We start from the raw sequence: 24,077 nt of genomic DNA, 5'->3' as shown, positions 1-24,077 counted from the left end.
ACAAAAACTACTTTACGTGACAGTTTAAAGTTAGATTTGGATTTGTCCCGGCTTTAGTGATGGTAGCTTGCTGACTGGTCGACACTGAACACTGCATTCTTGTCAGTTTTCACGGAGAGATTCGTCTCCAGGCCATTGTTGCGTATTCATCGTTACACAAGTTACTGCGTATTTGGTGAAGCTTTCCTCTGAATTTCTCTGAGAACAACTGTAGACGAGGAGGGATGGGTGGGGACGTAGAGCGATGTCCGTGAGCGACAGGCCTGGTCAGCCAATCGGATCTCGGAGCGCCTCTGCTTCTCTCCCCTCTGGTGGTGGACGGGGGAGGGCGGGCCGTCTGCCAAAGAGGGGAGTGCGCGTCGGGGTGAATGGATGACGTCGGGAGGCTGGCGCCAGCATGTCTGGGACTGGCGCGTTAGATCAACACAGCTGGGCCGGGATAGGACACACAGCTGGCTCAGGCCTGCATTCCTCCACAAAACAGGATTGTGAGAAAAGGGGAAAATAAGACCCAAATAGGAGCAGAACGGGACGTGCTTTGATGTAAACTAAAAGGGAACAACATTTGGAATTGTTAAAATATGGCGTAATTTTCATAAAACTGTTTCACCCAAAGGAGGTTAGATTTTAACAGTAAGCGACTTGACAGATTAAGTCCACCCTAAATATATTCTACAGCTTGAAATATTGTTAATTATACTAGACAAATACAATCGGACTATAGCAGAGGGCTACAAGCCATCAAAACATATATAAATAGTCAATAAGTCCACATCAAGTGATCATCATCAGAATAACATCTGCTCAGCAATTAACTACTTTAGAAAATAGGCTAAAAATCCACTGACCTTTTACCTATATTATATAGATACCCTATTTCCAACATTTTATTTTTGTATGCACACTATTTTGGGGTAGGAGTCCTAAAATAAGGGTAGAAACAACTTAGATATCCAACTTTTCTACGTATTATCATATCTATCTATATGACTATCAGAATGTTCATTCAGTGTTTTCATGTTCTTGACACACAACATGTAGCCAAACCCCAAGAAGGATTTACTGAAATCAATTTTAAAAAAAATGTGCATAATGATCTCAAATGGAGCAGCTCTATGATAAACGTAAGGATCTCTATTGTTGAGATGTTGAGATTGTCTGGAATTGCAGCTGTTTATACAAGTAAAAGTGAGACAGACACTGTTGTAAAGTCTATAATTAAAACAACAATCTCCTTGCAATTACTCCTAGAGAGTTAAGCAGCTGTAACCTAAAAGTATTCCTCGTTTTACTGGAGATTCCTCTAAATCTGTAACGCGCCTCCTTTGAGAACATTTGCTTCCCGTTTCAAATAAATACCACCACCTGAAAGAGGTAACTAATTGATTGACAATCGCCTCCAGGCATCCCCAGCCTAATTTCCTCATTCTTTCCAACGCTTCCACAAGGTGATCTCAGCCAATGAGAGCGCGCTTGCTCTGTACATTGGCCAATCAGCGCACGGTGCGAGAAAGGGGGCGTTCGCGGGCGTTCGGTGTATAAAAACCTAACTGTAAGCTGCTGTCAGAGCACTGTATCGCTTCAGGACAGTGACGGGAAGGCTCAAGAGAAAGAAAGCGTCACAAACTTGAACTCAGACACCAAGCCGAGGCTTCTCGTTGTTGTTGTTATTGTCTCACCGCTGCCTTCATCATGAAAGCCATTAGTCCCGTCCGCTCGGTGAGGAGCTGCTACAAGGCCGTGTGCTGTATTTCGGAGCAGAGTCTCGCCATCAGCCGGAATAAACACTCGTGTCTGGAGGAGCCGGTGAGCGCCCTGTGCGACATGAACGACTGCTACTCCAAGCTGAAGGAGCTGGTGCCCAGCATCCCGCAGAACGAGTCGGTCAGCCAGGTGGAGATCCTGCAACACGTCATCGACTACATCTTCGACCTGCAGATCGCGCTTGAGGCGGAGGACACGGCCGCGCCGGAGATGGTTCTGTCAATAAAGGTGAGGGGAGATGCACGGTGGGCTGGATGCTAGTTCCCTCAGCATCAACACACACCGACGTTCACTAGCAGCAGCTCTTCTGCGGCTTTTTGCACCGCAGAGCTCTGCATCGACCCGAAAGGCCAATGATGGTTTAACGTCACAGTCCAGTGTGCGGATTTTGTAAAGTTTGTTCCTTTTGCGACTCATGCGGTCATGCCTTGCAACCTAACACGCGTCCCTGCTTGCATGCATGGCGCTTATGTTGTGTTTTAGCCAAGTACGGTGCTTTGTAGCAGATGTTCTCTAATGTGTGCTGATGTGGGAAACGTGTTACACCCCCCGCACAGGCAGTTATTCTCGATTAGATGCCTTTAGAGTGAGAGTGTCAGCGTCTAACACTGCTTCTTTTTGCTCTCCATTCAGACTGCCGACCTTACTCGCAATTTCTCCAAAGAAGAAGGGCGGTTGTGCCATTAGGATGACGATGGTATATTATGGTAGGTATTCATCATTCAGCAATCAATCATAAATTAATAAGATCACAAGATGAATGAGCTTGGAAACATCCTGTCTTCTGGCAACTCACTCAGAGTCACAACAGTGTCTTGTTTTGGCTTTTAAAGTGTAATAATTTAAAAATAAAACTTTTAATAGCAGTGGGAATAGTGTTGGTATTGATATGCTGGGGGATGAAAGTGCCTGTACCCTCCACATTCGCCACAGTTGCCAATTAGACAGGCCAGTGAATGTGTAGCGGATTCATTGCTATCTGCCTGGGGTTAATGAAAGTTCCATGCTCGGCGCCAGTCTGTCTGCTCTCCTCTGCAGGGAGGGAGGGAGGGTGAGAGGGAGAGATCTGACTTAACTTTTCTTCCTTTCTCTCCATGCAGGTGCAGGGAAACACATGTCTCCACTTCACTCCGGGCAAGAGGACAAGAGGGGCAGAAAGGGTGGGATAGGTATTTGGAAGAGAAGGAGAAGAAGAAGGAGGAGGAGGAGGGAGGTGGAGGGTTTAAAGAAAGAAAGAAAGAAAAGACAAGAAAAAAGTGGACCCGTTTCCTAGATGAGTGGGGATCAACAGTAGTGCATGAGCAAGAAAACAGAGACTCATTCTTTGGCCCTGGACAGACAAATCAACACACCAAAGCAGAAGCCAGGATTGGAAACTGAAGCAACCGGCTTTACATGCCCTCCTCCAAAAACCTGGGATCCCCTGTAGGTAGAAGTAGAAATATTGGTACATTGTTCTTTTATTTTCCTTTTTTGTGTGTGTGCATGTTGCATTCCAAACAGACTTTTTTTTGTTTGGGGGGGGGGGGGGGGTTGAACTCCACACCCAGCCTGAACCCTTTTCACACTGAGTCTCACATCATCTCATTTAATTACCCCTGCATTATTTCCCCACCTAGTCTGGTTTCTAAAGATCTGACCGTTACAACTTCATACGAATGTGTACATATCTGCTGTGGGTATGTGATGTTGGTATTTTTTCTGAATGGGAGTTTGGGTTTTCTTAGGTATAATCAGAACTCTATACTAGAGTTGATTGTAAATGTTTGTAGGGATTGTGTTATTTCTACAGACAACGTGCTGTGAGTTTCATAAACTCTTTATTATAAAGTGTGCTTTGTATGTATGTTCTTATGTAATGAAATAATAAAAAAAAAAAAAAGATGTGAAACAGTTTGGCCGGTATGGTATGTTTGAAAAAATGAAAGTGTTTGATCTCGTGTTATTCAGACGTTAAGGGTGACGCTGACGTGACTTTTTAGGCTTTGGATGACAATGAAATGCTGATACAACAGGATGTATTCAGATGAAACTTGAGGTTGAGTGGTTGGAAATCAAACGAAGGGAGTTTCCTGTGAGTGCTTCTAATTTTCCAAAGCATGAGCTGCCACCAGTTTAAAGCAGCTGAACTTCCTTAATGGTGAAGAGGAGAGGATGTTACGTGATCATGAATCGACCATTCTGATCATTCATGAATCTTGAAGGCCGTGATGATCATCTTCATATCAACATTCATGACACCAGATCAGCATATGTATAAACATGTAGACCTTGGCGGCTGAAGAGCATCACCTGGACTGCAGCATACATGCTCCATCAGAATTAGGCCAACAGAGAGAATATAACTATCTAATGATAGATGGACAGGTTTGGAAATTAATGTTACTGTACTGAGCTGGTCTCGAAAGCTGAGCAAACTACTCCACCTTGTGGAATCTAAGACCCTTAAACGGTGACTACCAGGGCCTTAATCTGGACCCTCAGCAACAGTGAAGACATGTTTTGTAGTCTTATTACTTACCTTGTTATTTACAGGCCTACTAAACTTAAAAGAGGCAGCAAACAAAATAATCAGGCTCTCCAGTATATTTTGAATAAGCTGATTAGTTCAGTATACTGCTAATAGTGAGGATACAGCTCCATCTAGTGGTGAAAGTGGATTATTGGCGCAAAGGTTTCAATCCACACACCTCACACATAGAGTATATTCAAGAGAGCCTTAGAAGATGAGCTATAAGGTTTGAACATAACATCGTATCATTTTGCAATGATATCCGCCTTTGTGGACTTCATATTTTGACTCTATTTTATTTGTTCTGTCATTAATTCCAGAAAAAAATTAATGCTGCCAATCTGCCCCCACCTCAGGATCCATCTACACATCTCCACTGTCAGGAAACCAGCAGGGAAGATCACTTCAGATCCATCACACCCTGAACGCAATCTGTTCCAACTCCCTCCCTCTGGTAGGCGCTCCAGAACACTGTACACCAAAATAAACAGACACAACAATATCTTTCCCGTGCTAATCAATCTGATGAAGTTGAAATGCACACTCTTTTTAAGATGTACTTATCATCATCATTGTCAAATATAAATCCCATAAACTGTATACAGGCATGTATACATATACCTCACATACACTTTATGGTGTAATGGTGCACTCTGCACCATTGCTCTCAGTTTGACTTGTATATAGACATTTGACCTTCATAGTTGCTTTTTATATATGTGTCTATTTCTTCACCTACTAGCATAAAGTTGAAAGAACACCTAACGAACACTGCCTCAGAAATAAACATTGTCATTTTTTCCATTTGTTGCTTCATATATTTTTGTTTGAATATATGGACAATTTGATCTCCTGAAAATAACAGCAAGCACCAATTGTGTATTTTCATTTATTTATTTATTTTTATGGAAAGATAAACAAGAAGCAATGCTCAAGGCCTTGCAGGTCCCAGTCCACACCACAAGATGGGGATGTTGGATGAGGATGCAGCGACTTGTGTCCTCCTGACATCCCAGGAATGTAAGCGCTCAAAGCACAAGATAAACTTGTTGCTCAGGATGTCAAAATGAATTTCTGCAGGTCAAGTGCCGCTTTGACGCAGAAATACAACTCTTTGACCTTGCAACAAATCCAGATTGGTTTGGTAGAAGACAGAGATGACTGAGCACAAAGACCCTCCACCATGAGATGTTTCACATTATATATATATATATATATATATATATATATATATATGTGTGTGTGTGTGTGTGTGTGTGTGTGTGTGTGTGTGTGTGTGCGTGCGTGTGTGTGTATATATATATTATTAAGCTTTGCACCATTTAAATCCATGTGAATTATTATTTTTTTCAGTTTAGAAAACAGTTATCAATGACAAGCAATATTGTGAGAATAATAATGATGCATTGTGTCAAGAGTGTCAAAGTTACTGATCAGGTTAATTCTGTGTGTCAGCCCAGTATATCACTGTGTTGCTGGGTCAGCAACTGGTTCTTCATGTCATGGATTCCCATGACTGTGGGCATCTCTAAAGAGTACTTCATTTTGTAGTTTGGTATGAAAGAGGAAGAAATGGAGGGTGGAGATGATTTGTTATTATGACAGCTCTGTTAGTATTTCTTGCCTCTGCCATCTGTTAAATGTTGCAATATCATGTGAGCTGCAAAGCAAATTTCTCAACCGACAGACAGTTGAGAGTTAAGATATCTTACCCAGTGTAATAAGCCAGCAGCTGAGTCAGCGTTCCCCCTCAGCCTTAGTCCTCTGCATATATCTTATATAAATTCATTAGGCGCTATCTTGAGTGAATAATAATTATCTTATCTTGCATTCAGAACAGTTTTTCAGCATTTAATTTAAAGAGGTAAGACAATAGGCTTGCCTTGGTTGGGAGTCTACTTTGCCTTGGCCAGTGGGGGTCAAGTCATCTGGCTTGGGTCTGGAAGCTGTGAATGGGGGATGGGTTGTTTTCTTTCAATATCTCCTCTGAGCCAATAAGCAAGAGTGGTACTGAATGAATCCAATTATCGTCTACAGACTATCCCCAGTAGCACCTTGCACCAGGCCACAATACACTTTCATCAAGTGGGATATTGTTTCTATGTAAACAGTGAAATGGCTTTATTCTTACTATAGAAATGATCCGGGAAAATTATAGTCAGGAGCAGTCAAACACTAGCCTTCACAACATAAAAGTTTTAATAAAGTTACATAAAACAGTTCACCACTATTTGGGAAATATAGCCTGCACTACATCCTATTGTTGTACAATACACACACACTGCACATTGTATTGTCTTGAGTTAAATATTCAAATATCCCAATTCAATTCTGTGGATGCGCCATTACATCAGATACATACAGAATATTCTTCTAATATACCTTATTTTAAAACTCTGGTGTTGACTTAAATATAGAATAAAGCTCTATTAAGTCAAAGACATGCCTGCTCAGCAGAGTTTTGTATTTATGGACAGGCAGTTGAAGCCTAGGGTGGTGTATTATGCAAGATGAAGGTCAGATATCTGCTTATCATGGCCTGTAATAACCACAAAAAGTGCGGTAACAACAAAATTACGACTCCTGTATTGTATGTGTGATGGTATAGACTGGACTCATTTACATTCAGAATAATAAGAGCTCATTGTGTCCAGCTCCTGTCTGAAAATAAAAGAACATTATGTCCCGAAATCCTGCTACGTCCCCTTTAAGACGAGAGGCCCCATGCGCGTACAACTGTTTTATGCAAATATGACAAGCCGAACGTGCCGCCAGCCAATCAGAGGCGAGTTCTAACCGCGGGAGATCCAAATTTCGCGGGACGAAGTTTGGCGCTAAAAAAGCTGTTCTTCCCCAGCTCTTGTCCCCTTGTATGGAGAGCGGAGCTCTGAGGTGGACGGACAGGAGTCACAGACCGGGTCGGATTCCGCATCAGAAGGGGTCACAATAAGCTGTAAATCTCAAGGTGGAGCCCGGATCTCGGTGAGACCTGGACGCCGTCTGGTATCGGACTTTTAAATACAGGGTGTTTGAATTTTTATTTATTGAACCAGAACTTTTACAGCAAGTTCCGTGCGCACTTTGTTATCGGACAAAGGGTATTAACAGCGACCACCCCGGTGCATTTACTGATTAATACTGTTACAAAATACGGCTGAATTGCACGTTTAATTCATGCATTGTGCATTTAATAGGCTGATCTCAGATGTATGAGGTGCTCCAGGCTATTTTCTTATTATAATCGGAGGTTAGAAATACATCTTCACACAAAACCGATAGCAGCAGCGTTTTGCTAATATCAGGGAACGATTTAGCAGCTCGTTGAGTGCTTAGCCGCCGGCACACTTCTCCCTGCGTTTGACCAATCCGGTTAAATTTAGTTTACTCAGGAAAATGATGCGGATGCCTAAAGGCGTCTCTCCGGCATCGGGTCGGCCACCAGTGGGGCTGCCTTGCTCCCAGCAGAAAATGAAGATTTTGTCCGCCGGAGGAGTGAAGACAGAGTTCTTCAGCACCGGACTGTCCAGCCCGCCGATGAACACGGTACCGGCCGGCTATTTCACCCAAATCTGCAACACCGCCGCGGCCGAACAAAGAGCCAACAGCCTGTATTCAACCCCCCACGGACCGGAGGCTAAACCCATCAGATCATCCTCCGGGCGACTGCCGGTAACGAACCGAACACACACACTTCAAATTCAAGCCTGCAGCACGAACTCACATTATTTTAATGACCAAATACCAAGTCCAGTGCTGTGAGCTGTGTGGGTGGACTAATTCTTGATTTCCATTGGTATGCATGTTTAGAGGCGTCCGGGGCCACATTCAAATATGTTCTGACGCGATAAGCCACAGAGGAGCCACTGTGACTGCTGCTGGGTGCGTGTGCACGGTGTCACATCTTTTCCCCCGCTGTCCAGCCACAGCTAGAGGAGAGCAGACGCTGTGCGTGCGTGTGTGCGTGTGTGTGTGCAGGCTATGTTTGATGGCTTTGGTGGAAGAAGGTGGGGGGGCAGTTGATAGTGTTTGGGGCCCCTTTGTTGTGAAAAGGAAGGATGAGTGGCCCCCACGGTGGGATGTAGCCGGGGTGGCTTTTAGGCTTTTACATAATCAAACAATGCTGCAGGGTGAGCAGGCTGGTGGAGGACACCGCTGTAAACACACAGTCTCACCCTCTATCTGTTGCGTTAACCCTTTTGTGAACTAAAACTCTGCTTTAATTTGACAAGAAATGTTCCCGGGTCATTAGCGGCTCCTCTATTTGGACAGCTTTTCTTGTGATTACACCCATATGACAGCTGCTCCTACTGCACCTGCCATGAAGGCCGTGCAGGACCTGTGTAACCTGTTCATGTCACTGTCGGAAGGAGGTGGAGGGTCATAACCCCACAACTGCCATTCTCGTGAGTTTATGCAAGGAGAAGGTCAACATATGCTCTAATCCTGCTGTGTATTCACAAGTATGCTCCCTCTTCCTTATGTGAATAGCTTTATGATCTGATGGGATCACACCCAGCATCGTGCTAAGTGCTCCACACCCGCTGGTGCTCGTCATATTCAGTCTTTTAGACCGTGATTTGCAGGAAGGCTAAATAGGTTAGGGGTGAGAGGCTGTGCAGGGTCTCCAAATCTCATGTTAACCTCCTGCCCTTGGAGTCCTGTATTCACTAATAGGTGCTCCAAGAGGATTAGTGGGACATAAGTAAAGTGAGAAACAGGCTACCACCTGGCTTATCATATGCCAAGGTGCACTTGTGACAAGTCAAGTGTTAGGTGTGTTCATATCGCATGTTACAATTCTCCATTTATGTTTGCTGCATTTAATCCAGCGTTTAAGGCTCGCCTGGCATGTCTGAAAACCCGCTGTTTGTTTTTTGATTATCGGCGTTATCAGTGGGCGCAGATCAAAATGCCTCTGGATGTGACTGAATAGACCAACAACCAATCGCAGCATGGAGACGTGTGCCTTCGCCCTGAGCGACGGAAAAATGTAAACAGACTGCAGCGAGCAGAGATGAGCTGTGATACTGAAGCACTGACATGTCTGTGAACATACAGACCTACATTACCTACATTTCTTGGTGTATAAATGTCTGATATGTTCAGAATTCAGTAGAATTGATCCAGTAGATCACCTCAGCCTCAAAACGGGTCTCGTGGGCAGCTGCGTCCATCAGTGTACGTCCACTAAAAGTGTTTGTTCTTGCCACTGTTTTTTGTCTTTGCATTGCTCTCCTCAAAAGCACCAGACTCCATAAACTAATCATTTTACCTTGCACATCATTGCAAAAACACTCTTTATTCAAACTTGCAGAAACAGATTAAAACTCACAAAAACCGTGTTGGTTAGCTTTCCGGCTGTACCAACAATCACCAGCTGTGGCTCGCTTGAGATTAACCCTCAACCCACAGAGTTACATGTGAAACTATTATGCCTTTTCCCTCATGCCTGACCTCCCTCTGGCAGCCATCTTGTTTGTGTCATATCGAACCAGCCCTGTATTAAATAAATGATTGTGATTGGCCTGACACGGACCAGATCGGGTTGAAATCTGTCTGAATGGGATGGGTTCCAGATGCATCTGCCAGAGCAAATAAAACATGAGCTCGCAGATTAGTCTGGTTCCCAGGCTACGTGAAAACCAGTTCACGTGACGGATAATTTGCCTGTAATGGGCCCGGGCTAATAGAGAGGGTCTTGGGTGTGGGCTGATAGGGGTTTATTATACATGTACTGCTATGTTGTCCTCAGAAATGTTGACAGGTCAGTGATAAGGAGCCTGTGCGCTGAGTGTTTTTTCACACTGATAATGGTGTTGTCTATTCTCTCTGCCATGCATACAGTACATACATTTATGGGCCTTTGTTAAGCTTCGTCTTCTTCGTCTTTTTGCTCAGTCACAGGTGTAACTTGCCACGGAAATGAGATTGTGATTGCGGTGAAAAGGGATGATGCACTTGGGAAATTGCAGGGTCGGTTTCAAAAGTCCAAAAAGTCCCTCAATTATGAAACTTCCTTTGCACACTTCAGCACATCAGCTAATTCTTCAATTCTGGAACAAATTCTACTTCGAGTCCGTGATTGGCTGAAGCTCCTTGTCTTGTGTGTGAACACTGGAGACGCATTAAGCCTTGTCATCCCGTTTAATTCCCTTTTCTAAAAGTGCCATTGTCGCAGTGGCCCGTTTTCCTTCCTTCCACCCGCCTCAAAAACCCTCTTGGAGGCGACGATCACAGCTTCCTCTTTTTAGTTTTATCTTCCAAGCGTTTTTTTCTTGACTTTTTAGGTAGTGCTTTGAAGGAGTTATTGTTTTCAGTCTGGCTTTTTAAGGGGGCTTTACCGTCTCTGAGACAGGCCTGAATTTCTAAAGCGTCGAGTCATTTAGGGTCATGTCCTAAATTCTACCACGTTTCGTCCAAATACCTTAAACGCGGAGGGTTAGAGGCACAGAACAGTGCCCAGCTTAAGGCGAGCTCCTGTTTTCAGCCGCAGAGCATCGTCTCCGCAGCTGGTGTGGACTGGTTAAAAATAAATCCACGGGTTTCATACAACTTGTCAACAAATTAGCCTTTTTCCCTTCATGTTTCATACCATAAAAGATGAAATCATAAGCCAAGCACAGGCTGTCGCTTTGTTTATTTGTGCATAAAGAAGTGGTGTTAGTGCAGGTGATGTGCGCAATACGTGAAGTAATCATGCAAATGTGTGTTATGATTGTGTTTAAAGGGAGTTTCTGGCTGACTCAGGACCTGGTTGCAGACCAGCTGTCTTGCAGTTTTATGTCTTGAGCACAGCAAGCATGCAGCATGCATTTGATATAACTGAATTATTTCAGTTCATCACCAAGCATGAACGCGGTAATGAGCGCCGTCTGCGTTGCTTCGCTGCGTGTTCAGTCATGGGTCTTGTGTTTACAGGAAGTGCTGCCTCTTCATGTACAGCTCACTTCCTTCAACTTCAACAACATAATAACCACTGTCTTTTTAGCTTTTTTCTCAACAGGATGCTCGGCTCGGCATGAACATCTGGGTTCCTTTAAGCACAAAACAAGCCAAACAAATCTGCATACGAGTCGTGCTTACAGTAATCGAAAGTTAACCCGCGGGGCACGTGTGTTTGAAGACCCTCTGAGGAGAAGTTAATGTTTAACTGGATGTATTTGACTTCAGCTGCAGAAATCTCATCTTTACTCACTGGTCTTGCTGACTGTAGTAAAAGGCCGTGTATTAGCGCCTGTCATGTGAGTTTTACCCGGGGTGTGTAGGCTGCTGATAGTGTTGAGTCACTCCTGTTTCCTTTCAGCTTGATAGTGATGTAAATGTGTTACAGGAGCGAGGCCTCCCTCCAAAGTCCAGGGAAGACCTCTCTCTCTCGCGCAGATGAATGAATTTGCCTGTTTCAGATACAACAAGCAGTGTTTACTACAGCCAAATGGCCGGTTTGTCCGCCACCAGGAACAATGTCCCGCTTATTCCCTGCTTATGTCAAAAGTGTGCGTTCCCACATTTCCATGGAATGTGCACAATCTGCCAAAAATGCATCGGCGCTGATACAAACTCCATGAAAACAAATCTCTTCCACTCATAACCTCCAACTTGAATCACCTCTTGAGTTCACTCTTGGGGGCCCCTCGGCCGGCCCCCATTCACACTGACAACACTCTGGCGTCACATCGGCCACATTGCCAACTGTATGCACTCACAAAAATCTCTACTCTGTTCCTTGTCATCCACCTTGTTTTACCCCAGCCTGAGGCTTCTGGAGCAAAGGGTCCTCAATAAGGCCAGTTTTGCATTTCAAAGCAGCCCTCCTCCTCCTCCTCCACCAACCCAAATGGGCAGATCCACCCTTCTCTTTTACCTCTTGAGGGACATTCTCATCAGCAATGCAGGCATTGTTTTTCCTTTGACTCGCTGAGGGTGTGGCAGTGAGGGGTTTGTGTACAGAGGAGTAGAGGCATACTCTAACTTGCCCCTGGCTCGGATTGAAGTCCCACGCAGCCCGACGGACGCGGCGTGTTGGTATGAAGAGAGGCCCGGCGGCAGACAGGCCCTCACGTGACTGTGACTTTGTGTGAGAAACGCCGCTGTGGTGAAATCTCCACAGCGAAGAATGTACAGCAAACACGGCAGGCCATGTGCAGGGCTTGGGTGTAACTGGACAGGCAGGCAGGGTGAGGTTATGGCAAACGTGAGCGGGGTGATACTGCGAGTCTTGGAGATAAAGAGCTAATAGGAGTGTATTTGACTCAGGCTTTTCCCATTTCCCCTCGCGCCAATTGGCCTAAACAGTGGCTTGCTGCACAATAACTACACAGAAACTGGTTTAAATATGAGCAACATGTGCTTACTATAATGTCCTTTCTGTCTCAGACTAATCCAAATCAGATTTTGTCTTTCAGGGTGTTTTGAGCCCCCTGATAGCATCTCAGGCAGCATGTGCTTCTGCTAAATCGTGGCCACTGTTTTTCTAAAGATTACGCTCCTCTCTCAGTGGTCTGTGAGCAGGCTGAGGGAGAGAGAGACGGCAGACTGTCTCTCCGCCAGATGAAGCGCTGTTTGCGTAATATGGTTGACTCACCAGAGAAATCCCTCATGTAAAAAAGGGAGCACCCGAGCCCCCACCCTAAGCCACGCAGCTGCAGGGTGAAACCGTTGCTGCCGCTCTTACAACATGTCACCGTGCCTGTGGCTGTAGACCTACAAGCCTGAGAAATGTTAGCGCGGGTGCAGTTCGATCTGCACATTTAGGTCATAGAAGGTTTGAACATTGTTCTTAAGTGACGGCTGTTTTTTTTTTTTCTTCAGTACTGACTGTGCGTGCCGGTGTTCGGTGCTTCCAGGCGGTAGCAGCGTGATAAAATGCAGAACTGTGATGCAGACGGTTGAATTAAGCGCTGGCTGTCAAGGCTCAAAGATGCATACAAGCTGATGTGGTTTAATGTCTTCGGGGTCATGTGACGGGGGCGTGACGAATCAGAGGACCCAAGAGTTTTCAAACTAAAACGGGGTCAGCAGCGTTTCTAAAAGTCTCAGTTTTAGGGGTCATAAAACACCAGAGTAGTGTGGATGTAGCCTAAAACCAGACAGATCGTCCGTCTGTTTAAGCTACAGCTGTCACTGCTTCTAGACACTAACCGGCGTCATCTGGTCTCTCTCTGCGACCCCTGGCGTTTGACAGCTACTGTCCAGACTCTGAGCCAATGTGAAGGACAGCTTTTAATCCCACAAGAGGTCTTCATAAATGCAATCAGTCTCCATTTTGTAGCTGTATCACAGCCCTCATCTGTGTATTTCTGTGTCCTAGTGGAGGTCTTTCTGGCTTCCTGTGTGCTGTAGGGATTAAAAACTGGCCCGCCAACAGCACACACACTTCTCCAGATGTCGCCAGTCGACAGGTGGACACGTCAGGGAGCGCATCGGGACAATGGCGGCCTTCATTATCCCCACAGTCACTCAGGCACATCCACACAGGGGTAATTCACCGGTTTTCTCATCTCCGGAAAAAAGTCGCTTGCCTGAACCTGCTAGTATAAGCGCTGCAGTGACAGACAGCTGAAAGGACAAGAGAGGACACAAGCATAGGCGACTGAGGTGAACTCCGGCAACCAGATGCCACAAATTACCCAGCAGCCTCGGTAAGGTCCAGCTGAAATCCCACGCCTGGTTGGTGTGGGCGCGCTGCGTGACGAGGGGAATATTTACAGATCCACTGCGAACTTTCTCGAGTCGTCGTCGGAGTTAACAATTAACTGGCAGGAATTCTGCATGCGAGGGTGTCGCCGGTTTCCGCAAGATGTTGTTTTTCAGGCGGTTGGTCATTTCTCAAACCTGAGAGGGAGCCTGGGCTCGTGTCGGTTTCATTTTCAGTGTCACGGCCTTATGTAGGTCACTGAGACGAGCGGAAGGCCGCATCGAGTTATTCACCTTATATTCTGGTCCAAAGGTCGTGTGTGTGCTTTGATTGAAGCTGCGGGATGATGCAACACACTGCTGTGTGTGTGTGTGTGTGTGTGTGTGGGCACATGTGTGGAGAGCCTGTGTGTTAAGCTGTAGAAGAAGGGTGACGTAGGAAGGCTTGAGAGGGGGAGGAGAGGCCATTGAGTGCTTCCAGGGATTTCCTTGCATTTTGCCAGGCGGTGGGTTGAGAGCCGATCACCCCCTCTTCCCTCTCCGCCTACAACTACACACACACACACACACACACACACACACACACACACACACACACACACACACACACACACACACACACACACACAAGATCAGCCCCTCTTGAAGTGCTTGAGAAAGTGTGAGGGGGGTGCTTTGTTCCTGCACTTGAGGGCTGTTGGCACATTTACGACACTTTTCAACAACCCCCTGTTTAGCACATTGATGTCACAGTTTCATGGACGGGCTGCTCTTCTCTTCAGTGTCTCCATTCAGCTTTTACCTCGCTATTATGTGCCGTTGGTGGGACTTGTTAAAGGAGAGGGATGAAAGATTGCCTCCTGTGGACTAGAAGCGGGGGAATACATTTACACTACATATACTCTTATGATGACAGAACGGCTGGGTCATAGTGAACGCTGCAGCTTTCTTTCCCTCACGTACATAATTTCCTCTCTCTCCAGGCTAAAAGGAAGCTGGACCTGGAAGACCCTCTTTACCTGCCAGAGTTCCGCACACCAAAAGGCAAATGCAGCATCGCGGCCAGGATACCGAGCCCAAGGAGTGAGTGTACAGATAGATTGTATGGTGACCAGGAACGTGTGTAAATCTTAGGTAACAAGTTGTCACACAAACAATTGTGATTAATGCTTTAATTGTATTTTTCTGTTCATTTTATGCCACTGTTACAGTATAAGCCTAATAACAGTTTAACACACATGCACCTTATGTAGAGGAAAAGCCATTTATTGGTATAAAACTTGGAAAATATAAACAAAAATGACATTCCTGTTTTCCTTTTAGCCATTTATTTGCTTTCACTTTCTGTTTTTTACTTAATTTTAAGTAAGTTTAGCAAGAGAAAAGCTCAAATAATTGCAATCGGGTGATTATATTCATGTGAAAGGCCTACGTGTGGTAAACGGAGTAGCATCAGTTGATGAATTCAAACGCCACGTGTGATACTTTAAAAGACGTGACATCTGTCACTGTGACTCGGATCTGTGGTGTGAATGTTGTTTACAGCCGGTGAATAGCTGATAAACACTGAACGCAACGTGAATCACATTCACGCAGCGCCTCGGCTATTAGACACATTCATGTAATCGTTTGTTTTCATGACAGACTATTGACAGCCTGAATGAGTAATTTAATAGTTCAGTGAGTCAGTTCTCTGCATCATCAGCTGATCCACTGAATGAATTACTCGTATTAGTATTTGTTTATATCTGAGTGCACCTTTTAGCCTAGTGGGAGGAGATCGAGCTGTCAGAGGGGATTTACTGGAGAGAGGTTTCTTTATTGTTACCTCATTATTATTCAAGTGTAAGAGAGTGTAAAATTTTGGCTCCTTGACATTGCAGCTGCAGTAACAATAAAAACAACAATAGGGACATTGAAATTGTGCTTAAAAGTACATTAAAATAGAAGTGTAGTAATATAAATAATACAAAATAACACTGTAGTCCAGTGTAGTGCAGGGCAAATACCTCCTCTCACGCGCCTGCGTCTGCGTCTTCACTCGCAGCTCCAAAGTCTCCAGGGGAGCGGACACGCTACGACACCTCCTTGGGCCTGCTGACCAAGAAGTTTGTGGGTCTGATCGCCGAGTCTCCTGATGGAGTTCTTGACCTGAACTGGGCCACTGAGGTCCTGGAGGTCCAGAAGAGACGCATCTATGACATCACCAACGTCCTGGAGGGAGTCCAGCTAATCCGAAAGAAGTCCAAGAACAACATCCAGTGGCTGTGAGTACCACCACAGAAGAATATAACTTGAGGAAAGCAATAGCCTTAATAGATATTTGTCTGTTGAAAGCTGTCACATAATCTGTGGCTAGTGTACTTATTCCTGCTTACACTTAGCTTATCTGCCCCCTAGTGTCTGTCAGGGGTATTGCAACACATCTTAGCAACATTGAGAAACCTCATCTGAACCATGTCCAGTGCTTATTACACCATGTCTTGGTTTTCAGTTGCTATTAAGGCAGTTTTTCATTGCAATCACATCATCGCACTTTTTGTTTCTCTGTTAATTCATATGTTTATGTGTCTACTCTTAGGGTCGGAGATGTGTTTGAGGGCGGTGCAGGCGGAGGAGAGAAGGCTTGCACCCTGAGGAAAGAACTTGGAGACCTGGAGAGAGTAGAAAAATGTCTGGACGAGCTGATCCACTCCAGCACCGCGCAGCTCAAACAGCTCACCGAAAATGAAGATAATCAGAAATATCCTTCCCATGCAGCTGTGTGTGAATCTACATGTTTCTGGGCCCGGTCACACATGAAAATGTCCACTTAATTTCTGCTGCTGTTCTGACCCTTGACCCCACACTGTACGCTGGGCTATGTGACGTATCAGGACATCCGCTCCATCGGCAGTCTCAGAGAACAGACGGTCATCGCCGTCAAAGCCCCCGCAGACACCAAACTGGAGGTCCCAGACACGGCAGGGGTGAGAGAGGACATCTTTGTCCATCATGTGTCAACATACTGCTGACAGATGGATGAAAATCTGGTTCAGTGTTTTTAAGACACATTAGTTGTTTTCAGATTATTAACAGATGTACGCACAAAAAGGCAACAGGAATGCATGCAGTGAAACTATGAGCCATGAGCTCTACGTATATTAAAAAAGACCTTTTGCATCCTCTTCTCTTTACAGCAGGGCTCATTACAGATCTATTTAAAGAGCAAGAATGGCCCGATTGAGGTCTACCTGTGTCCAGAGGAGGGCCTTGACGATGTTAGCCCAGTCAAAAGCGCCATCACCCCCAAAAAGGAGTTCCCTCAACCACTCGGCCCTCCAACCACGACCCAGATGGTGCCCCCAAGCTACAGCGTCAAAGAGGAGCCTGTTGAATGTAAGCTGGACTCTCTGGGGGGGGGTCATGCACACTGGGAGCTAATAGGCATATGCTCTAAATGCTAAAGGGATAGTTCTTCAATGTGAGAAATACAGTTTATTCTATATGTATGTAGCCAGAGACAGTTAGCCTAGCTTAACCTTTAAGGCTGGAAGTAGCCTAATGTAGAGAGCCTGGCTGCGTCCTACGAGCACCTCTAAAACTCTCTCAGCAATCTTATTCTTCCAGTCTGTATGCAGAAAGGTGGAAGAAGCTGCGCCATGACCATTTCTTGAAACACAACGGTTTATCTCATGGTAACAAGACTGACGGGTAACTCCCTGCAAAACCACAAAGTTGTATTTGTATGAAAGGTTTTACAAACCAAGGTGTGTTCACAAGTCTTGGGGAGAGCAACTGTGTATGTGGAAAAAGTTGCGCAAAGCCTTCAGCACTACAAATCGGGTGTGGTGTTAGACAGAACCACCAGACCTCTGTCGCCTCAGCTCTGTTTGAGGCTAGCTCAAGGCTACATTAGCCTCCATAACACAGCATATCTTGAGTCCAGCAATGCAACAGGAGTGCTATACTTCACATACTCTTTTAATATCAGGGTTAATTAGTGAGCTTTAGAGGCATTGGTAGGTGTATTTCTGAACGTCCTGTCTTTATGCTAAGCTAAGCTAAGCTAATAGCCTCCTGCCTGTAGCTCCATACTCAACGATCAGACATGAGGGATGTGTTGATTCTCATCTAACTCCCTGCATGAAAGTCAATCAACCTTTACTTGTGCTACACGTTAGATGAATGTTGAAAGTGCCAAAGAAGTAAACAACATGCTAAAATAACGAGAAATGATTTTAAAAAAGGCTAATGTTAATAAAAATCGCTAAAATAGCTAAATATATGAATTAAAAAGGGATTCAGATAATAAGGAAGATGAAAAAAAACTTGTATAAGGATTTAAAAAATGCAAAAACTAAAATAAATTAATGGTATGAACTTTTTTTTGGAGCTTGTGGTGAAAGTTTAGCAGCTCAGCAGCTAAACGGAGCCTCAGCGTTTTTGTCATGAGGTCTTCTGGGAACTCAAACGCAGAAAATAAAACTCCGACCTCTTTCCTGCTCTGTCCTTCTCATCAACACAGCCAACACGTCTGCAGCAGCTCCGGCCGCCTCCTCCAGCTCCTCTCTGCTAGACGTCGAGGGTCTGCTGGGTTTGCCCCCCAGCCTGCTCCAGATCACCGAGGACCAGCTTCCTTGCCCCTCTTTCACCCCGGACCCCAACACCCCGTTTGTCAGTTTCTCTCCACCTTTAGACCACGACGATTACCTCTGGAGCCTGGAGGACAGCGAGGGAGTGTCCGATTTCTTCGACACATATGATCTCGGAGACCTGTTGAAGAGCTGAGTTTTAGATGCAGCATTGGGGGAGGAAATTTGGGGAGAAGAGGGAGGGGGGGTATTTAATTGAATGCCTTCTCGAGGTAGGAAATATTACACTATAAAGCCATCACTCTTTGTTTTTGCCATGCCTGATTTAATGCCAGTGATCCCAAAGGAGGAATTACCCCCTTTGTTTATTTTAAGTAAAAATCATTTCTACATATGATTATAAAAAATGATCGGGGGGGAGGGCGGGTGGAGGGCGGGTGATGCTGAGATCGACACTGATGTGTGGAATCTCCAACCATTAGGAAACACTGTTTAAAATGATTGCGCTACACAGATCAAAATGTATAAACTCATACAAACACAGAAGTTATTATGCATTTCACATAAGGAGCAACGGACTCTGATGCGTTCAGGTGTCAGGCGGTGTTTACAGTGTGACAACTCAGGAATTTTTTTGTTCTTCCTTGGCTCCAAAGTCTAGATGTTTGTGCCACTCTTTGGCCCGTAGGGGGCAGCCTTGTATTATGTCAGCTTTAACTGCCGTGCAGCTTTGCAGGATTCAACCACTGGATGAGAGTAAAGCCACGAAGAGCCATGCAGGGTGTGTTTTTAGGAGTCCAGGTATCACATGAAGCTGTGAATGACTTAATCCTTGTAGGTCCATGAGCGGCTCCACAACTGAACTGAGTGAAATCTGGTTTTGAAGGCGCTTCTGTCTGATCAGGTTCGCTCTCTCCTGCCTTAAGCTTTACGTCAGGCCTTGTACCTGTTTGGTGCTGCGCTGTGTGCCAAAATGTGAAAGGCGGCCTCTGACACCTGAAACTGGACTGACTTAATGACTAATAGTGAGTATTTTATAGAATCTCTGCTGAGCTAGAGGGTCGCGCTCGCTCTTGTTGGTTTGGCAGCTTTATTTCAAATCCAGGTGCTCCTCTATTGATGTGAGTTTGCTGATTTTAATAGAGGATTGTTTTTGAATTAGTAGTGCAAAACTACTATTTTTATTTCTGAGGAAATAACCCAAAATGAATTAAATGCAGCATCTGTGTTGCAGAGGCTTAATTGATGTAATTAAAGTTTAATAAGAGTAGTGATTTGTTCTCCTGTCCTGAAATGAATGAAATCAGACGATTGAGCAGAAACAATAAGGAATTTTTTGTCTCTACTGTTCAAATTTAAGACGTTTTCCCACAAGTTTTATTCGAAGCGTTCTTCGACATTTGGAAATTTGAATTTCATGCTGATGTATTTTTGGCTTTCCCTCTACACCGCAGAGATAAGCTAACTGTCCTGTCCTAACAAAACTTGAAAAATGCGTGTTTGTGTGTGTATCGGACGGCTTGGGACGTGGGTGTGTTGGTGTGTGAGTTTTTACGATCTAGATTAGAGAATGTGAATTCAGAATTTAGAGTTTTTTGAACATTATCTTTCTGCTACTTGTACATAGTTTGTTTTGTATTTATACCTATTTTTCTGAATTTTTTTTGTAAGTTGATACTGGCCTTTTTACACGAGGCACGATTGTTTTTGTATGACATGCAGCACTTAATATTTTGTAATATTGTGTGGTCTGTTTGAAATGATTAAATAAATGCTGAAGCCATGCTTTACTCTTGGAATCATTCTCCTGGTTTGTGTTACACACTCCTGTCAAAAACCAGTAGTAGTTAACATTTTAAAATGTAGCTCTGATATAAAACTGCAGTGGAAATACATCTGGACTCACATGAATATTGAAACCATTCATTTTTTTCCTAGCCTCTGCAGCTTATCCCCTTATGTGACCTGATTCTTGCTGGAAAATTGACAAACGAAAGAGTTTTTTGTTTAGAAGAAACCCTCGGGGTGAGCTCAAAATGTGGGGTATTTTTTGTATTTTTTGTGTCTACCAGTACGCCTCTGGCCATTGAGGATATTGATCTAATAAGAAGTGACATTCCCCTGAGAAGAGAGAATAGGTTGACACGCAGAGTGTCAATGATGCTCAATGGACTATGAACACAACCAGACAGGTAGACAAAGGCCAACCATCATTCTTTGCGAGTGGGTTGCTTTGGAAACAAGCTCAGAAAAGGGGGCAGACAGCCAGGAGGTCAAAGTTCAGTGGGTCATTGGAGTGGCGTTAATGAGTGCTGCTGAAGGGAAAGACATTGGCAAGAAAACGCGTCTCAAATTCATGAAGAAATCTGTGCAAAAAAAAAAAAAGTTTGCTGAATATTACATGCAGCAATGTGGAAAAAAAAGGTGTGACTCAGCTAATAAACTGAAGAAAAAAAATGGACTTGCACTTAAATTGGAACAGTAATGTCACATCCATGCTTACACCTGTCCATGTCTGTCAAGATCACTTCAAAAACACGCAGTTTTTCCTTTCCCGAGGGTTGTCCAAGTGCTCTGTAAAAATGGAGCTCAGCACGCTAGCTCAGCTCTTCCTGAGGTGATTTGATGTAGAACCTCAAGTTAATCATAAACAGGAACCACGGGTTCATTATGGTTGCCACTGTGGTTGAATGTTGCCATCACAGCTCAAATGAGGAGAGGAAGAAAAAAAAAAAGTTGAGGTTGTACGAGAACATTTTTACCCTGACACATAAAGTCTGTCTCCTCATGCAGTTTGCTGCACACTCTTGTATCTGTTTGCCTCTGGACCATCAGGTGTCTATTAGCGCTAAGTGTCCATTAACAGATGTTGCAGCTCGAGTGTTTAACAAGAGGTCACAAACTGAACCGTCACCCACACACACACACACACACACATGCAAATGTGTAGCCTCTGACTGCTACCTAAACAGTCTACCCCCTCAGTTGTGTTACATCACACCTTGAGACCAGTTGCTCTAACAACAAGGGACTGCAGTAAATATTATGGACTGGATGCTTAAATTGCCAGAAAGTGTGTGCTGGCATGGCGTGAGTGAAGTGACAGCTCGTCAAAGAACAGCACCGACCTGTGGCCAAAACACTGCACGTCTTTGTTTAGGGCCTCAACTGCTTAAGAGACATAATGGGGCTATTTTTTCATTAAGGGTGGGAGCAATTTAGTGACTATGGATGGCGGGGTGTGTTTAAGGCCACACACAATCTCATTAGAGCTAGTGAAAGCCTTGAACTGAATCTGGCACAAAGTACGTTGATAGATGTCTGGACAGGCTGTGTTTGCATGAAAGCCTTTGATTTAGTCCAGTTTTTATTCTCCTGGGAGGTATCGAAGCAGATTTAATTATCCATTTAACAGATATTAAATGGATAAATAGGAGTTATTCAACGGGCAGGAGGAAAAGTTCAAGGCAAAGTGAGTTTAATTGTTCTCAGGATTCCTATTCAGCGTCTGAAACGACACTGTGACGCTGCGAATTGTTACTTAATGCTGCGTTTACTGCGGATCATGAATCACAAACAAGTTGGTCTACCTGTTGCAAGGCTGGAAAAGTTTGGCATGCTGGAGAGGGTGTCTGTCTGAGGGTGAGGCCGATGAGCAGGTACACCGCATATGATGCCAGCAGAGACGCCATGTCACAGAGGACATGAGGCGCGACACTAAACTGAGACAGATACTGCTCAGTCGAGTGAGTCAGGCGTGACGTCTTACTAAATGTCACAGCTCTATTTTGCAGCAGAGGTGCTCTCCGGTGCTTATTCTTAGTGCAGTTGTGCAGGTTCTTGAGGCAGATTGTTTTCAGTAGGGGCCCAGCCCTGTTCAAGACACATCATATGCTTCCTCCTGAGGGAAACTGAAGAGCCGCGTTGACCCATAAATCAAATCCCCTCTTTCTCTTTCTCTTACTCTGTCCAATCCTCCCATTTTCAGTCATCCGTGTCGACCAGAAGAGGGGGTATTTTACGGTAAGCCTGGGCCTCCTGGCTTGACAGGGGTAGTAAATTGATAGCAGGACTGGTGGAGCTGAGTCAACAAGCAGAGCGGGGAGGGAGAGTTTTAAGGGGGGGAGGTTGGAGGGCCTTGTGCTGCAACACTGGGCTGCTGGGAAGCAGCGAGAAAATCCTGGCAGCCGTAGTCTTTACTGGAAGATGTCGCTGCGACCTCTACTGCTGCTGCTGCTGCTGCTGCGTGCGTCAGAGAGGAGCTGCACGCGCTGCACCTCACTTCCTCACAGCCAAAACTTTCTGCAGAACGTCCATTAGCAGAGGCCGGAGCGAGTGTTCAAATGGGAGATGACAATGAGTAGGTATGTGGAGTTTAGGAAGGAAAAGGGTGGAGACAAGGAGGGAAAATATGAAGTGAGTCACTCCAGTCGGTGTCCTCAGACAATGAAGTTTCTCTTTCTCCTTTCCACCCCTCTCTTCCTCCCCGTGCTGTGCATCTCCCCCTCCCTCACCATCGTCCACCTCTCAAAACTATTTTCCTGTCGATTCCTCATTTCCTCCTCTCCTTCCCTCCTCTCTGTCCTTGTACTTGTGCTCTCCATACGTTCGCTCACTGCCTGAGCAGACCGGTTTGTTCAGTTTTACAATAGGACCCAGGCTGGAAGGCTGGCAGACACACAAAGGCTCTGCTTCTTTACTAGGAGCCGCAAAGAAACTGAAGGAGGGTATTGTTGGGACACAGCAAGCCTCTGCATTACATCAGCCCAGACATGCATGCAAAAAATGACTGCATGCAAAATGAGAATGCAAGCACACATTTGTTGCACATATAGTACAACAGACATCTAGATGTATGTCTGTAAGCTGTTTGCATCCATCTGTACCTCTTTCCCTCGCTGATGTCAAACATGCAAGCATGCAACAGAAACAATGGTAGACTGAGGGCCTGGTAAACTGGGTCAGCAAAGATATTTATGTGGCTCTGCATTGTTTGGAGTTTGTCGCGTGCGCTCACTTCCTCACAAGAGTGGGCGTTTTTATTTTTTTTTTCTTTTCCTAATGATGAAAAAGTTAAAGGGAGAGTTTTGCTGCTTTTGCTCTGAAGACTGCAGTGCATATTTTGAATGGCGTATTTCCTCAGCTAGTGTGGAAAAAAGCAGGGAAGGTCTTTGTTTGGTCTTCCAGTGAATTTTTGATAAGCACCCCTTCAAGCTTTCGCTTTAAAGGCACTGTGTGTGTGTGTGTGTGTGTGTGTGTGTGTGTGTGTGTGTGTGTGTGTGTGTGTGTGTGTGTGTGTGTGCGCGCGCGCCCATGCAAGTGCAACACAACACAGATATCAAACTGCATGTGCAGCTTCTGAGTTATTTGTCGAGCAGACATGCAGCACAAAAACGAGTTTGTCTGTCTTTGTGAATGTAAACACAGCACCACTGTTGAGACGCAACATCCACCCTGCTCCACTCACTGAGTGGCAGTAATAAGTAGTTACAGAGGGCGGATAAGACCCTTCTACCACAAAGTAGGCCTGTTTTTCTTTCCCTTGGATGAATATAGTTAAAATAAGTTGTCTATAGAGCTGCGACTAATTTTGT

The 24,077-nt window shown here is 44.9% G+C and overlaps 2 protein-coding genes across 2 annotated transcripts; both read left to right on the top strand.

Annotated features, from left to right (window-relative positions):
• The first annotated feature begins 1,147 nt into the window (after positions 1 to 1,147).
• id3 (inhibitor of DNA binding 3) lies at positions 1,148 to 3,647 on the top strand. The gene is made up of 3 exons (XM_070979835.1): positions 1,148 to 1,992; positions 2,398 to 2,471; positions 2,865 to 3,647. The coding sequence occupies exons 1-2, from the start codon at positions 1,693 to 1,695 to the stop codon at positions 2,449 to 2,451; spliced, it is 354 nt and encodes a 117-aa protein (XP_070835936.1). The 5' UTR covers positions 1,148 to 1,692; the 3' UTR covers positions 2,452 to 2,471; positions 2,865 to 3,647.
• A 3,522-nt stretch (positions 3,648 to 7,169) lies between these two features.
• e2f2 (E2F transcription factor 2) lies at positions 7,170 to 18,787 on the top strand. Its single transcript, XM_070979834.1, has 7 exons — positions 7,170 to 7,945; positions 14,893 to 14,992; positions 15,957 to 16,176; positions 16,491 to 16,652; positions 16,764 to 16,878; positions 17,089 to 17,287; positions 18,417 to 18,787. Exons 1-7 carry the CDS (start codon positions 7,670 to 7,672, stop codon positions 18,677 to 18,679), a joined length of 1,335 nt encoding a protein of 444 aa, XP_070835935.1. The 5' UTR covers positions 7,170 to 7,669; the 3' UTR covers positions 18,680 to 18,787.
• Positions 18,788 to 24,077: the final 5,290 nt, after the last annotated feature.

This window comes from Chaetodon trifascialis, chromosome 14 (assembly GCF_039877785.1).
Source record: "Chaetodon trifascialis isolate fChaTrf1 chromosome 14, fChaTrf1.hap1, whole genome shotgun sequence".
NCBI classification, from domain to species: Eukaryota; Metazoa; Chordata; class Actinopteri; order Chaetodontiformes; family Chaetodontidae; genus Chaetodon; species Chaetodon trifascialis.
The sequence above is the reverse complement of the archived record's forward strand: the minus strand, read 5'-3'. Positions and strand labels throughout refer to the sequence as shown.